The sequence below is a fragment of the Diceros bicornis genome, chromosome 28 (assembly GCF_020826845.1).
Source record: "Diceros bicornis minor isolate mBicDic1 chromosome 28, mDicBic1.mat.cur, whole genome shotgun sequence".
Lineage (NCBI taxonomy): Eukaryota > Metazoa > Chordata > Mammalia > Perissodactyla > Rhinocerotidae > Diceros > Diceros bicornis.
The window spans coordinates 26,596,622-26,614,231 of record NC_080767.1 but is presented as its reverse complement, the minus strand read 5'-3'; the positions used below and the strand labels follow the sequence as shown (position 1 = coordinate 26,614,231).

General features: G+C 42.4%; 1 protein-coding gene across 1 annotated transcript in view; it reads left to right on the top strand.

Annotated features, from left to right (window-relative positions):
• BRINP1 (BMP/retinoic acid inducible neural specific 1) overlaps positions 1–17,610 on the top strand; it is a 174,069-nt gene that overhangs the window by 135,609 nt on the left and 20,850 nt on the right. Inside the window, exons 6-7 of the mRNA XM_058523891.1 lie at positions 7,028–7,264; positions 11,563–11,785. Of these exons, the coding sequence (XP_058379874.1) occupies positions 7,028–7,264; positions 11,563–11,785 (460 nt within the window). The remainder of the gene's footprint in view (positions 1–7,027; positions 7,265–11,562; positions 11,786–17,610) is intronic.

The following is a 17,610-nucleotide window of genomic DNA, read 5'->3' as shown; positions in this document are numbered from 1 at the left end:
TTCACCCGGTGAATTATCGTCTTATTTTTATTCCACTCCAATGAGCTGTCAGCGATGGATACTGTAATTCAAAGCAATAGAAACACAAACAGATGGGTAATTGACCTGCATGCCTTGATTACACTACAGTTCAGAATGGCTATTGGAGCCGTAAAGTCCTTTATCTGCCAGTCTGAAATCCCTGGGCTTTCACAAGGAAGGGGATCAGACTGACTTTTTGCAAAAGGTGCAGTCCTTGTTGTTGCTCTCCCTGCCTCGTGCTTTTCAGATATGGACAGAATTTGACAAGCAGAACTTAGCAGGTACAAGACAACAGCTGGGACTTCTATAGGGCTCAGAGATATCTACAGGGGGCTACCTTCTGATGCAAGAAAAATATTTCCACTCAACCAAAATAGAACCTGTATTTTTCTCTCTTCCTCTTAGCACTGTAAGAGATCATCCATTTAATATCTAATGAAATAGATCAGAAAAGAACAAATGCGTAAAAAATACTACTGTATTAGGTAATTAGGGTATGGAATAAAATAAAATATAGCTGAGAAAAAAAACCCCAGAAAGATATATGGTCCTTACCTTGAACAATACTTAGATTGGTACAAGATATTCACACATTGACTTATCTTTGCTCAAAGTGTGCCCTCCACATGGAACACCGAGGCTGCCCTTCTTTATCTATTAAGACCATGCTCATGTTTCAAGACTCTACTCACATTCCACACACATCACAGAATCTACTATAACTATTGTCTCCAGGCTTACTTTCTTTTGTCTTCATAATAGATCATTGACTTATTCAATATTTGAAATATATTTATTAAACACTTGCTATGTTCTAGACATGATGCTACTTTTTGTGTTTAGTCATTGATTAAAGCCTTTATCTCTAGTATTTGGATTTTGTGCTTTATTTTTGAATCTCTAAGAGTCCTCTCTGGGTCCTTAGAAGACAGGAAGCATCTCCTCCAACAATTCCCCATGTACTACTTGTTGAAGGAAGGAAGAAGAGACTAAGAGTTCCTATCAGCAAAAGAGCAGGATCAGGGTCAGAGATGAAGGTTGGACTATAATGTTTGTATCTTAGGGGCGCCTTCAGCTTTTGTTGATTGGGTCCTCTCTTTCAGACATTAAATCTTCTTTAGCTCACTGAACCAGGTGCCTGCTTTAGATAGCAATATTGACAATGTCCTTGAAGGTCTCTAAGGATCCAATGTAGGGTTCCCCTGAAAGTTCTTCTGTTACTTTAGTGCCCCCTGCCCCATGGTTGAAACTCAATGATACAGTGAGCCCTCATTTCTTTTTCTGAATCTCAGATATAACTGCCTGCCTGTAATGGACAAGGATCCTTGACCATTGTTGCTGTAAGAAATGCTATTTCTCTAATGAGACGACAGATCTCTGCTCTGTGTCATTCATCTCTTCAGAGTTTCGATCTTGTCTGAGGCACTAGAACTCTTTCTTCTCTTCTCTAGGGAACTTGGAGGCAAACAAACAAACAAAACATAGTGAACCTTACTCAGAAAGGAAGTTGATGGCTAAGGTGGTTCTTAGTTGGAAGGAGTTCTATCGCCTGAAGCCTTTGCCCATGCTGTTTCCACTTTCAAGACTGCTCTTTCTATGGATCTCTCATCCTCTAATTCCTGTTAATCCATTAGGCCTCAGCCTAAGTGCCATTTCCTCTAGGAAAGTGTCTTTGACCATCCCCACTCCGCTCTGAGTTAGGTGTTTTTCCTCTGTGTTCCCTGAGCAACCTTGTGCTTCTGGTGGAGCACTGGTCTCACTGCATCCAAGAAACTTGTGTATATGTCTGTCTCTTTCTTAAATTGTGAGGTCTGCAGGGAGTTGCCTGTGTTACTCACCCTGGTATCCATGACCTAGTGCCTGGCACAAAGTAGGGCATAAGCAATATGTGAGGAAAGAAGGAAGAGAGAAGGAGAGAAGAAGAAAAGATGGAAAGAAGGAAAAGAGGAAGGAAGGAGGAGGAAAGGAAAGAAGGAAGGAAGGAAAACTCATTGAAGTACAAACAAGGAAATGATAAATAATGAAGACCTATAGTAATTAATGTAGTGCTATTAAGATAAAATGCACTCTTGATATGTTTCTTATTGACCCAAATGGAGCTACTCATGGAGAATTTTTCCAAGAAGGACTCAAGTTTGGTCAAGGTAATGGGTCATGTTCTGATATGGTGTAAATGTGGGAACCTACATTTATTGGACAATTATGCTGATGTCTTAATCTGCTCGGGTTGCTGTAACAAAATACTAAAGACTGGGTGGTTTAGACAAGAGACATTTATTTCTTACAGTTCTGGAGGCTGGAAAGTCTAAGAACAAGGTGCTGGCAGATTCGCTGCCTCAACAAGTGTGCTCCTGGCTTGTAGACAGCTGCATTCTCACTGTGTGCTCGCAAGGCCTTTCCTTGGTGCGTGCTCATGGAGAAAGAGATAGAGAGAGAGAGAGAGGAGAGAGAGCTTTCTTGTCTCTTCCTCTTCTTATAAGGGCACTAATCCTATCATGGGGACCCCACCTTCATGACCTAAACTAAATAAACCTAGTCACCTCCCAAAGGCCCCACCTCCTAATGCCATCACATTGTGGGTTAGGGTTTCAACATATGAATTTTGGAGTGATGCAAACATTCAGCCAATAACAATTCAGTTCTTGCTTAAGTGCTGTTTATATCTTTTCTCCCCTGATTCACTCCTCACAACAGCCCTGGAAGATAGTTATTGGGATTTTAACCTCACAGGCAAGAAAACTGAGTTTCAGAGAGGCAAAGACATCCCCAGAGTCCCTTCTGTGCTGGAGCTACCACAGGGACACTAAGCCAGGAGCTTGTCTCCATTTCCACACTTTCTCACAAAAGAGGTGGTAGGACCCTCGACTGTGTCAGAACTCAGTCAGAATTCCTGGATTTTAGCCTTGAGTCTATAACTTTAGTTATGCAGCTTTGAGCAGGTCACCTAACTTTTCAACTCTAATATCTTCTAAACCTAATGGAGCAAGTTTCTATTTGGTTGGAGTGAGAAAGAGAATAGTTCTTTTGTTCAACGAATGAGTGCCTGGCGCCTGCACTGAACTTGGTCGTAATTTACACTCTGGGTGTCTATGGTAGACAGATAAGGTCCTGTCCTCCTAAAGTCCACTTTCTAATGGGAGAAATGGAAAAAAAAAAAAAACATGAAAACAAATTAATACTATAAGTTCAGTTAGTAATGAATCCTATGAAGAAAATAGAAGAGGCATTTTAATTATTGTCTGGGAAAGTCTGGATTGCAGAACAAGGGAGCCACGCAGAGATCTGGGGAAAGAATATTCTAGGCATAGGAAAGGACAAGTGCGAAGAACATGACTGGAATAACATGACTGGCACAATGAGGGCACTGAGAAAAGGGCAGGCTGCCTGGTGTGTTCTGAATACAGAAGAGAATATTAGGAGATAAGTGGAAGGGGGAGGCCAGGAAATAGAACCATCCTATCGTGTGACAGAGAAATATTATCTCCGCACACAAAGACTGTATGTAAATGCAAAAAAAACATTGTGAGATGTATGTGTTGAAGGTGAGGTGGGAGGAAGGACTGAGGAAGATGGGGCAAAAATCAGAAAAAGAGAAGGAAGATGGCACGGGTGTTCCCATATCTACATTGCCCACTCACTCTGCAGAATGCTGAAACATTTCATTTTAAAGTATAACAAGATTTTTTTTAAAGTATAATGAGATTGGGGGAGAAATATTCCATATGTTCAGCGTGGGTGAGTTGTGTTCAAGAGAAACTCTCGACTATTGCCTTCCTGGGTTTTGTGAGGCAAAATTTATATACTTGGTAATAATGGTGGCCTTTTTCTCTCTCTTCCATTTTCTCAGTTTTCCTTTCTCTGTGTGTGTGTGTGTCTTTGGGAACTATCGGGACAGAATATTCCACCCCAGCCGGCAGCTGTATATCTTTCAAACAGTGGTTCCACAGGCCAAATCCCCCTCCAAATTATTTATGACTCCCATTGATGCCGGCAGGATTCGGGCGCCGATCTAGGAGGTCAGCAATGGGCCTCTTTGTTGGACATAGGTCATCAGGAGACGACTCTGGCGGTGACTGCTCTGTGAACCTCCGCTGCCGTAGAAATGGTTATGTAACTTTAAACAGTAATGACATTTTGCAGAAAAGTGCTTTTTAATTGCTATATCTTCATTATTCTCTTTCAAATTTGCCCAGGAGATTCTGCCTCAGAGACAGCTCGGCATGTTCTGAGTTTCCATTTTTAAAGAGCAGCCAGTTTTGTGTTTTAGCTGCTCCCAGAAACCCCCCAACCCCAAACTTCATCTGTTTTCAGTTGCATTAAGTGGGGTAGGTAATATGCCTTTGTATCCTTGCCAAAAGGAGAAATGATTTGAGGCAATTTTCTAAAAATGCTCTCCCCAAATTCCTTTTGGGTTGGGACCAAGAATAGAATATTTTATCCCCTACAAAAGGGAGAAAGAAAATGATGAGCAAGCTAGAAAAATAGGACTGAGAGTACAGTCTATAGAGTTCCTTTAAGCAGCAGAAACTTAACCCCAATCCATACACTCAGATGCCTATAGGGGATTGGGATCAGCTAAAAATAAGTTTTGCATTGGAAGCGAAAATGGTGATACAAATAAAATGACTCAATAGTGCATGCTCTGCAAGAATTGTAGACTTGGCTTAGAAGGGACTTTACTGCTTGATTTGTTTTGCCCCACCTTTTGGTACTTGTATCATACCCCTGTACAGTAGCCTTTCCGAGAAATCACTCAAACTCATATAGACCCTTTGTTCATTGGTGTGGAGCTCACCCAGCCTTGCAGTGGACCATTGCCCAAGCTGTACAGCTCTATGTTAGAACATCTTCCATGCATAATGACATAGGATCCACCTTCCTGAATAGCCCTCCCACCAGTGCTGGTCCAACAGGCCCAGAATTCCAAACCCTACTTCTTGTGGGAGCTCTCCAAACATCTGAACACTGCCTTCTGAATGTTTTCTTCTGATTAAATACTCGCAGTTATTGTTCCTTCATTTATCCTGAAGTTTCTGTTGAAACTTTGAAAAACTTGAATCAGAGGAGTGACATCATTATAATCATCATCATCATCATTGTCATCATCACCACCATCAAAAATAGGAATATATACATTTATTGTTTGCTTGCTATGTGTCAGAAACTATTCTAGACAATTTGCAGGAATTCTTTCACTTAGTCCTCTCAACAACCCTCTAATGTAGGTACTAAAAGTATCTCCACGTTAGAGAAGAGAAAATAGAGCCTTCGAGAGGTTGCATAACTTGCTTGAGATGACTTACATAGTAAGTACAGGAGCCTGACTCTAGCAATGGCCAGCTCTTAACTACCATGTTATGGTTTCCTACTATACGGCACGCTGGAGGCACACTCTTCTTTCTCACAAAGTCCCTCTGAAAATAGTCTTTTTTAGCTGCCATATGAAGATGGGTTGAAATGATAGAGCTTAATTTTTTTCTTTTTTTAATAATTTAAAGACAAGAAAGGGAAAGATAAATATCTAGAAACACAACTGTGAAGCAGAGAGTGAGAGAAATGCTGAGCTTATTCAGCAAATCCCTAATCAGTAAGATTAGGGGGTGTCCTTGAAGCATGAATGAGAAAAAAAATGTAATCCAAATAACACAGTTTTCTTTTCCACAGTGGGTCATAAAACCATTACCCCCATATACATTGGTGGCTAAAACTGTCGGTGGCTCCAAATGAGGTGGAGAGATATGTCTCACGTGAAAGTGCTTTAATGAATTAATTTAGCCCAGAGTTATCCTTCTCTCTGAGCACCACAGGCAATAGCCTGTTGTGCCGACATTTCAAAGGTACAAGAATAGTGCTCATGCCCAGATAAATCCTTCCCCATCGTTGGCTCTCAGGATTAAGACTTTGATTATTCAGTATAGAGAGAAGATCATGAGATGTGGTCAAGAGGGCTCATCCTATAACCATGGGTTAGTCACTTCCCCTCAGTGGGGCTTGACTTCTTCATTTTTAAGCAAAGAGAAAATTAAATATCTCTGATATAATTCTAAACTGATATTTTATTTTTTGGTCATACAGTGGTCCTATTAAGTTACATGACTCTACTTATATCATTCTTACCCTTGAAAACTATCCAAGTATCCCCATTATCCACAAGATAAAGTCCAAATTCCTTAGCATATAACAAAGTCCTTTGCACCCTGGCATCTGCCCCTTTCTAAAGTCTCTTCTCCTACAACACTGCACTCCTACCCATCCAAATTCATTTCATTCACCAGCAACTCCCAGACAAGTTCTGTCTTTGTTCTTGCTGTTTCTCTCTCTATAATGTGTTTCCTGCTCTTTTTACATGATGAGCTCTTATTCACTTTTCAACCAGCCCAAATACCATCCCTTTTACAAAGGTTTCCCTGCTATCCAAGCAATGTTATTTGCAGTCTTCTGCTGTCCACTTACCTCACATGGCTGTCTCTGCTACAAGTCTGTAAAGCTGGGTTATGATGATGTGTGTCCATGCCTATCCCTGCTGATTGTATTGTAAACTTCCCAAGGGCAAGGATCATGTCATTTTTATCTCTATAGACCTAGTGCCTAGCTGAGGACTTGAGCTTAATAAATATGGTTCATAGATATTTGAAGAAAGGAAAAGGAAAGAAATGAAGGAAATAAGGAAAAATAAACAATAATCTTGTGCTTTCAATAAAGGTTTTCTCCCAAAATAGGAAACACATATACCAGGTCTGGCTCTAGCCTCAGTCCTAATATAACAGAAGAGAGTATGCATTTCAGAGATGGCCAGGGTCGTGACCTGAGAAGTTTAAGTAGAAGCAGTGTAACTGGAGGCCTCATGATTATGCCCTGTCTGGATCCAGACAGGCCCTGAAATATTTTGGTTGTAATATGCAGGGAGAAAGCTAGCAGCTTCGGGTTCCTACGCATCACCTTTCGAAACTGTTAATGAAACACCTTTTTTAACCTTTCTGTTTCCCTTCTTGCTATTCTCAAACAGGTCTTCAGATAATCTTCCCTCAGTATCTGCAAGAGAAGTTTGTCCAGTCGGCCTTGAGCTACATCATGTGCAACGGAGAGGGGGAGTATGTGTGCCAGAACAGCCAGTGCAGGTGTCAGTGTGCAGAGGAGTTCCCCCAGTGCAACTGCCCCATCACCGACATCCAGATCATGGAGTACACGCTGGCCAACATGGCCAAGTCTTGGGCTGAAGCTTATAAGGACCTGGAGAATTCAGGTAGAGAGCCAAACTTAGTACCACTGTGTGAATGGCCCTGAGCCAAGTCTAGAAAAGTAACCTGTCTGACTGGAATTAGGGGGGAATGTTCAGTGACCTCCAACTCTTTCCCTTTGGAAGGTGCAGAGCTAGGTTTAGTAGCTGGCATGGAGTAGCCACTCAATGAATCTACACTGACTGGAATAATGAATAGCATAGTCAGGTCAGTGGTCCTGTAATTTATTGTTTCTGTTCTACTCAGAAGACAAAGAGTAATGCCACACAGTACATTGGAAGCCTCTGGAGAGTGAAGAGTCAAAGCTAGTTGTATTGAATCCTGAGTCCGTGTGTGTGTGTGTCTCTAAATAAACAAATGAATATATATGTGTTAATATGTGTATGTGCAGGTGTATAGATATAGATATAGATATGCAAAGAATTCACCGACTGTTAAAGCTGGAAGTCACTTTTCAGGTAACCTAGCTGTTTCTTGCTTTTCATGGTGAAGAAAAATGAATGGCAGAGGAGGAAAGTCAGTCACCAAGGCCATAACGTGGGTGAGGTACAAAGTTAGATCTCTGCCTTCATGGGGCTCCTAGTTAATGGGAAAGCCAAGGGTTAATCATATAACCATGCAAATAATTGTGCCGTTTTAATCATATGTATGTAAAGAATGAGAAGCTACTGTGAGCAAATCATGTAGCGTTGGAGGTGGATATGGTCGGGAGAGTCAGGAGAGGCTACCTGAGGAAGAGCAGAAGTCTAAGCATCTGACTGTGGTGCAGAGATTAGAGGGTGAGTGCAGGTCGACCAGTTGGAGGCCATCACAAGGTTCCTAGGAGAGAGATGACTGTGATGTGGGTTAGGATGATGGTAGAGGTAGTGCCGATTGGAAATGTGCAGAGATGCCGTGACATTTAGAAGGAAAAATTAGCAGAGCATGATGTTAGATTGGCTATGAGAGTTGAAGAGAAGGGTATTGAGATGAAATCCAAGAACTTCTTTTTGGTATGTTTGTTAGACAATTTGATGGATGTTGGTATGATTCACTGAGCTAGAACACCCTGGAAGGTTTGGAAAGAAGACTGTGTACTCAGTTTTGGACATGAAAAGCTTGGGAATCCTTGAGACTTCCAAGAAGAGATGCTAAGTAAATACTTGGCATATAACATGTGCTCAGATATCTGCTAAATAAATGGACATATGTATAGAACATTACTGTTTTTAAAACAACTTTATATTCCTTAAATCTATTATAACAACTGCATTAAAGTAAGTGGTGATATTCCTGTATTATAGAGGAGGGAGGGTGCCAAGACCCAGTGGCTTCCCTGGGGTTACATAGTTAGTAAACGACAGAGGCAGTAACGGAATCCCTGATTCCAAATCCAATACCCATAGCAGCCTTTGTAACTTATTAATTCTACTTTACCCCCATTCCCCCTCCCAGGGCTCAGTTCCCTCGTCTGATAAATGAGAGGACATGTTTGTGTTTTTAATATTTGAATTTATTTAAACTTTCAGCCAAGAAACCCTTTGATCAAACAAAATCATACCTTGGAGCCACTGTGTACCACAGATAAAAGCTGAGCTCTACTGAGCTCTGTTTGAAAACCATTGGTTTCCATGAACTCTGAGCCCCCAACCAGCTCTGGGAGCACATGATGCATCAGTGATTCTGCTGTCACAGAGTCACGCAGCTCGAATGGAGCTGTGGATGCCTTATGAACCTGCACCCATTAGTCCATTTAAAATCCTGGGAATTCATAAAAGAGAGAGGTCTGTGATGGAAATGTATTGTGATGATTATTTGGCCTCAAACAGAAGCAGCATTTGATAAAATGCTTTTTGCAAAGAGATTCTACTGATTGCTAAAAAGCAGAGGGGAACGGAGGCTGTGTGCACAAGCGGTAGAGATCTTGAGCATATAATCCTTATTCTACTCTGAATAGATGGGTGGGTGGATGAGGAAATACAGAAAGTTGAGATGCTGCCGAGTAAGCTAAGGAGACCACAGAAATGATTTATAGGTCACGCTTTCTCCTGTAAGAGCATATATTCACTCTAGATATCTGGAACTTACCTATTTGAAATTGTTTTACCCATTTACACAAACCAATCCATCCATCCATGTATATGTGGCTTGTGCATGTGTATTTTCCCTCTTTTCGTTTTCAGCCCATAACCTTAATGACTCAGCACCAGATAATTTGGAGGGATTCATGACTAACCAAAGGTAAAAGCCATTGACTCCTTGATGGCTCCAGAGCGTGGTGGTCAAATAGGACCTAGTTTACAAACACAAATGTGAGTCTACACCTCCTTTATTAGGAGGGAACCCTTCTACTTTTAGTCAAGAAAGTTAAATCCTTTTAACTTTTAAATTATACTTTCTTATCTGACCCAAACTCGAGTTCATTGAAAGGACTATTAATTCCTTCAAAGTCAACAGATCCCGCTACAAGAGGGCGTGTCTTCCACGGAAGGAGAATTGGGCTGGCCAAAGCCACAAAATCATTAGGGCCAGTGCCCTGCCTCCAGCTAGGTCACTGAATAAATCAATCGATGCAGTCGTGTGTTACCCTTTCAATCTTAGGCTACCATCTATTGAACACTTTCTGTATATTGGGAACTATTTAAGCAGATATGGTCCTATGTCACCCTCTCTACTTTTGGATTAGATGCTATTATACCTATTTGACAGAAGAGGAAACTGAGGCATTGAGAGACTACAGCTGTCACACAGCTGTTGAGTGGTCAAGACAATTTGAACTCATACATGTCTGACTGTCTATAATGAGGTGCCTGAGGTTTTCTAGGAGTCAGAGACTCCTGTTTTCAGCACCTTTTATTTTATTTTTTCTCCCAATACACTCATCCTCTTTATTTGTTGAGAGTAAGCATAATATACAAAGTAAGAGCATAGGATTCTGAGCCAGTCTAGAGTTCTAATTCTATCATCCACTGACTGTGTGAGCTTGGCAAGTTAATTAACTTCTCTGTGCCCTAGTTCTATAAAAAGAGGCCCTAAAAGTACTCATCCTACATATAGTAGGTTTGCTATAAATTAATTTTTATGTATTAAGTGTTGAACACTGAGCCTGGTGCTTATTGAGAGCTATGTAAGCATTTTTCTTTTAATAAAATGAGCACCTAATGTACCTGAAATTTTCTTGTAGGTTTTATAACATGAACTGAAAGTATTAAGCTGCAGATATATATATATATATATATATATACATATATATATATATATATATATATATAATCCAACCGTTTAGCCTTTTCTTTCCTGCAAGATAATCAACCCCTTACTTCTTTACTTTTCCCTATAGTTGGGGGGGCTGCCTGTCAAGGGGGTAAGTATTAGATCAGAAAACAACAGCTCGAGCTTTAGTCCTGCCTCTTGTCACTCAAGGGCTGTTCTACCTTCAGAAAACCATTTTTCCACTTTGGGCTTCGGTTTCCCTATATGTAGAATAAGAAATCTGACCTAGATAATTTCCAAGGCTGTGTCGTGTTGTAGCCCATGCTGACACTCTGAAACTCAGCATCACCACCTGAAGCAGAAACGTTCACCCAGGAGACCCAAGAGTTTGTCCCCATCTCTTAAGCTGGAGTTTCCCAAAATGTGACATGACGTAAGATGATACACACGTGCAACTTCAAATAAGACTCGATCGCACAGTGGGGAGGTTGATCCATTTCAGTTCTGTGTCAAACCTGCAGATTACATCAAAGAGAACATTTCAGTGGGCGCTAATATGCCTTTAACACCTCTCTGTTGCTTGCTGCTCTCCTATATTTCAAAGTGAGAGCAGGCACAGGGGTTTGATCAATGAACAGGCAACAGTATCTGGCTAGAATTTATTAATATTGTTTTTATCATATTTATTTTTACAGCTTCATTTTTATAGCTCTTATTCTACTGAAGTCACATGATAGTGGTTTTCTATGTAGAATTGGATAAAAATTTGGTTTAATTGCTTCTAAGTAAATATAAATACAAGTGATATTTGAATTTCATTATCAAGTTGACATTCAGATGAGAGGAGTTTGAGGATCCCCGTCTTCAACAAGGATGCAAGATGCAGGTCCAATCCTGGGTAGCCAAGTAAAAGAACCTTCCTCGAAAGCACGATGGTGTTTGCACTGCCTAGTAAGAGCAGAGCAGGCGAGCGCCCTGTTCTCTGGGCCTCGAACAAGTTAGTTTTATTTGCAAGCCTGCTTTATTGGTAGGTGGGGTTGAGCATTTGAGGCAACCTCAGATGGGGGCTGTCATGCTCAGCCCTTCTCTCTTGGCCTTTGTCTCTTGCTAGATGAGTTTAAATCGTTTATGAAGCGTCTCCCCAGCAACCACTTCCTGACCATCGGGAGCATCCATCAGCATTGGGGCAATGACTGGGACCTGCAGAACCGCTACAAGCTCCTGCAGAGCGCCACTGAGGCCCAGAGGCAAAAGATTCAACGCACTGCCCGCAAGCTCTTCGGCCTCAGTGTCCGCTGCCACCACAATCCCAACCACCAGCTTCCTAGAGAGAGGTAAGTACTGCCACCACCTACCACCTCCGCAGACCCAGACCTGGTCTAGCTTGCATTCACTTGTTGCAGAGGGAAATGCAATGCAGATGATGCATTTGAGGGTGGCAAGCAAGGCCTTGCGTAGTCCAGACCAACCGTTTTCTGGATTGTCTCTGGCTTCTCCCCTACTCTCTCTGGCTGGACTGGATTTATCATTGTTTCCTAAATATACTCTGCGTTTCAGCCTCTGTGCTCTGTCTGATCCATCTGACTGAGGAAGGAAACTAACAATAGCCCTGACTGCTATATGACATCTTCTGGTTGCTTAAAATGTATTATCCATTTTATTTTAAAATTACTTGGCAAGGCAGATTTTAGCGACCCCCTCTTAGAGGGGAAGAGACTGGGTTAACTGATTAACCATTCAACTATTTACTGAGGGCGCTGATCAGGGCCTGGAGCATAGTGAAGCAAAGGCTGCACCTACCATGAGAAATTTAAGGAGGCGCTCCCTCGCCAGGTCATGTGAGTGCAGCGTCCTCACTGGAGAGTGAGTGCCTCCTTAAATGCCTAGATGTGTAGCTTACCTCACCCTAGTCCCAGCCTTGGCCTTGATGTAGGAGGTATTGTGATGGATGGCAGAGAATACAGGAGTGAACAAGACAGACAGGGCCCTGTGCCTTCACAGAACATAGGGTTTATCTACTCACTCAGGAACCTATAGAGAAGGAGTCAGGATTCAAATCCACATCTTTCAGACTCCTTTCTCCCAGGGCATTTTGGGGCTGCATCTGAGAGTTTTCTGTAGTGATGCCTCTTGGGCTTGCATGAGAGCATCACAGGAGATTAAGAAGGCAGGCTGGGGCATCTCCACCCTGCTTCAGCGAGAGCAGGTCTACTTTCATCCATTTCGTATTTGGGAGTTCTGCACTCAATTTTATCCTAAGAAAAGATATCTACACTTAAAACGATTGGGGCTAAGTCACATTCACTTAACAGATTCTATGTCAGCCACACGCTTAAATACATGATTGTTACTCCCATTGTTCAGACCAGAAGACTGAAGCTCAGAGAGTTAAGTAATCCATGCAGAACTACAGTATAAGCCAGTGATTTGCAACTGGAGGTGATTTTGTCCCCAGGGAATATTTAGAAATGTCTGAAGACATTTTTGAGTGTCATAACTGATGTAGGGGTGCTATTGCACAGGGCAGTCCCCACAACAAATGATCTGTACCCCAAGGTCAATGGTGCTGAGGTTTGGAAACTGATGTAAAAAGAAGAGACAAGATGCCCCCTGACTCAATGACTTTAAATACCATTTTCTTAATCACCCTGCTCTATGGCACTCAAAATTTAAAAACCACTATAGTCTTCTAAGCAGTCTCCCTCCATCCCAACCAACCAACATCCAAGCACTCGTTTAACTTCTCATTTTTATAGCCTCAGATCAAATGCTGCCTCCTTCATGAAGTCTTTCCTGATTGTACTGGCCAATACAAAAGGCTCCTTATTTTAAGGTCCTATTAATCTAAAACCCCTGTCTCGGTCAGCATATTTTCCTCTCTTTTCCCCATTGTGAAACCTCTTCCTTGTACACTTTTGCACACTCATCTCTGTTTTCCCCATTTCCTCCAACTCTGAGCCCATTGCTTTGAACCTAGTTTATGATAATTATTTTGTGAATCAAATAGAGTTTCTTCTGACCGTTGCTTACCTGTTGCAATGCTGCAGAACCTGGGACTAGGAAAGAGGTCCAGTCACACAATGGCCTCCTTGTCATCTGCAATGGATGCCCAAACTGCCACCAGGAGTGAGCATCTGAAGTAGATTCCATTTAGATTCGTCGGCCATCTGTCATGTGATGTGCATTGTGGGAGATTCAGACATGAACACAGGAAACGGTGCTGTGAAAGGTGTCTTTTGGAGAAGGGATTCTGTTGGCAATCAGGAAAAAAACCCCATATATATATACACCAGCCTGCTGGGCTGCCATAGCAAAGTACAAAACAGACTGAGTCATTTAAACAACAGAAATTTATTTTCTCACAGTTCTGAAGGCTAGAAGTCTGAGATGGAGGTGTCAACAGGGTTGATTTCTTCTGAGGCCTCTCTCCTTGCCTTATAGATATCTGGCCATCTTCTCTCTGTGTCTTCATGTGGTCTTTCCTCTGTGCTTGTCTGTGCCCTAATCTCCTCTTCTTATAAGGACACCAGTCCTATTGCATTAGGGCTCACCTCAATGACCTCATTTTAACTTAATTACCTCTTTAAATAACCTATCTCCAAACAGAGTCATATTCTGAGGTACTAGGGGTGAGGACTTGAACATATGAACTGGGGGGGAGGTATAATTCAGCCTAGACACCATAAGAGGTGGCTTTTGATCCAATCTTCAGGTGAAGAAACCATGCATCCCCAGGACTGACCACATTGGAAGCAAATCTGGTGGTGAAGGGTAGCATTTAACCATTCCAGACTTTAAATAGGTATATCTGTCAGTTTAGCTGATTGTCACCTCAGAGAATGAAGTGGAGGGTCCAAAGGCCCTAAGACCCTGGGCAGACACATTTATTAAAGGTGAGAAGAATGGCAGGGTGCAAAGCACAGTGCCCCATTGGGCATGCCAGGTCTAGGGAAGGAGACCTGGAGGGCTCCAGAAGGAGAATAACTGGACAGGCATTAGAGGGGAGGAAGTGGGGACAAAATTGGGTAATGAGAGGAACACCAGACAGAATTATGGGGCTGGATTTGAGATCATGCCCTACCATTAGCAAACTGTGTGACCTTCAGCAAGTCACTTCACTGTTCTGAGCACAGATGTCCATATCTGTGAGGAAGTTGCTCTTCCTGTGCAAGCTATCAGGTATAGACAGCTAGAAATGTCCTGCCGCCAAGACTTTCAAAGACAGAACTTGTGGTGTTGCCTTCTCTCCTCCTGAGAAGAGAAAACTTGCCCTAATCATAACATCCCTCCTCCACTCATCTGGAGAGGATGCCTAGAATTTCACTTTGGCGAGTCACTCAATTATGCTCATTTAACGCGTATTAAATGCTGGGTACTGGGGGGTGCGGGACACAGAAACTTGGCTCTGTGCTGATTCCTCTGAAGCTTTCCCAGGACAGCTGAACCTCCTTGCTGCCTGTGGGCTGCTTCCTGACTTCTGATCCAGAGGCTCACTCTAATGAGCGTTTCTCACACCACGAGGCAGGCACCTTCCTGCCACAAAGCAACGTCAGACAGAGGTGCTAACACTGGAGACCTCGGGCCGCCTGAGCTGAGCAAGCTGGAATTTGTAAATGAACTGATTGCTCGGCTGTAATTTGTCTGCATGCCAGACTGTGGGAAATGAGTCCACCAAGCAGATGCCATCACTACCACCTTCATCATACGCATTATTACTTGTGTCACAGTGGGGTGGTGTTGTTGAGCCAGGGTGGGAGAGGGAGAGAGCAAGGTACATTAGATGCACACAGACTCCGTCCAAACCCTGGCTTTGTGTAAGTTCCTGCACCTCATTTACAACATGGGAAAATAACACTTGCCCTCAGGTTAAGTAGGAGGATTAAGATTTTAAAATTTAAAAAGCCTAGTAAAGTGCCTGACTCAGTTAAGAAAGAGAGTGAGAGAGAGAGAGAGAGAGCTGTCACTTAGTATGTGTATTCTAAAGGTCTGGCACTGTTCTAAGCATCTTACATGAATTAACTCAATAACTCTTCATTGCAATCTTATAAACTAGGTACTCTTACTATCTTATTATTTCTATTTTACAGATAAGGGAACTGAGGCACAGAGAGTTTACTAATATACCCAAGGTCAATAAATGTTAATTATTTTAGAGGTACTTACCTATCAAATTTAGTGAGAAGTAAAATATAGATAATTGCAGCTTGGTTTCAAGGTGTGCTGGAAACTTAATATTGGGCTGGAAGGCAAAAAGGGTGTTCTGGTTATTAATTGATACCAAAAAGTTCACCCCAAGACTTAACGGCTCAAAACAACACTTTATTATCATCTCTTATGATTCTGTAGGTTGACTAGGCACAGCTGGGTGTCTCTCAAGTTGGCTGGGGCTGGAGTCATCGTGGGGCTTGAGTGGACTGGATGTCCAAGCTGGCTCACTCCCCGAACTGGCAGTTGATGCTGGCTGTCAGCTAGGAGCTCAGCTGGGGCTGCCAACCAGAGTGCCTACACGTGCCCTCTCCGTGTGGCCTAGGTTTCTTGCCTAGGATCTCAGGCAGATCCTGAGACTAAAAGGAAACTTCAAGACTTCTTACAACTTGGCCTTGGAAGTCAAAGAGCATCACTTCCATCATATTCTGTAGCCAAAACGTCAGCCCAGACTCAAGAGTGTGAATACTGTGAGGTGTGGTTCATTGGGGGCAGAAGAAGTCTTTTTTACAGATTGGTATCACAGGATACATTGAGTATAATTGCAGCTAGAGGTGACTATCCTATATGTAGGGTGAATAAGATTAACAATAACAACAATCACAAAACAGTAACAACCACTTACTGAGCAGCTATTATAATAGGCAATAGACCTAACTATAAAGATTCTGGAGTCAGACTGCCGAGTTCAAATCCCAGCTTTGTTACCTGCTTACATGGTAACCCTGGGAAGTTACTAACATCTTTGAGCCTCAATTTCCTCAGCTGTAAAATGGGGCTAATAATAGTGCCTACCTCATAAGGTTGTTTTAGGATTAAATGCTTTAACCCACATAAAATGCTTAGAATAGTGCCTGGCACATGGAAAACACTCAATAGGTATTAGCTGTTTTTCTTCTTATTGTTATTTTTACCAGGCACTGATATTTTGCATATAAATTGCTTAGCCTATGGTGATACTCAATGAGTCTGAGTGTTGATGGTGATGACATATTTTTTCATCTAATCCTCACACTACCTCTGTGAAGTTGATGCTGTTAGATTTGTTTTATGGATGAGGGAACTGGTGAGGCAGAGATGTAATTACTTTGTTCAAGGTCACATGGCAGGGAAGTGGCAGGATTGGAATTGTCTTACTGACTTCATTGGTGGGCTTGGTGGTCAGTAGCCCTGTGTAGGCTCTAGGCAGTGTACAGCAGCAAGGAGAGGTATCTGTGCTTGGTTGTGGCACCCTGGTTTGAGCGTATGGTGATGCCAAAGGCAGGATTAGTGCATCAAGGTCATTGGGGGGGGGTGTGGCCCAGGATTGGAATTATATAGGCTCTACTTTGATGTGCTGAGATTTAAGAAATGGCTCTAGTTTTGTGGATCCCTGAATCAACTCTAGAACCCAAGTAGGAACTCAGGCAGACACATCCCTTGTAGGTAAAGAGAAGAGGCCAGGTTCAGTGCAGGTCAACTCAGTAAATATTCTCTGAGAGCTTGCTGTGTGCCATGCTGTGGAAGCACAAAGATAAGTAAGACCCATCCCACCCCAAAGCTCAGTGCTTGTTGGGATGAGGGCAGCAAGACTAATTCCAGACCCACCTGCTAATGGGGGATTCAAAACTCAAGCAAATATTTATTGGGTAACCATCATGTGTTAGGTTCTTTCTGGGGTTCCAAGGATACAGTGGTGGATTTCCATTAGCCCCTGCAGGAGCTGGCCCACAGTACTGCAGTTAGACAGATTGAGGGAAGGCAGGGACCCATAAGGAAGGTTCCTGTGGATTCTTTTGCCACCAGAAGATCCTTATATTGTGCAGAGTTCAAAAGGGGGAAAGAGTGGGGAATAGACTTTGAGTTTGGTCACTACTATTACTAGACATTGAGACTTTTTGAATCTTGGTTTTCTTATCTGTAAAGTGGGCATAATAATTTCTTCCTGCCTGCTTCAGAGAGTCTCTACTGGGCT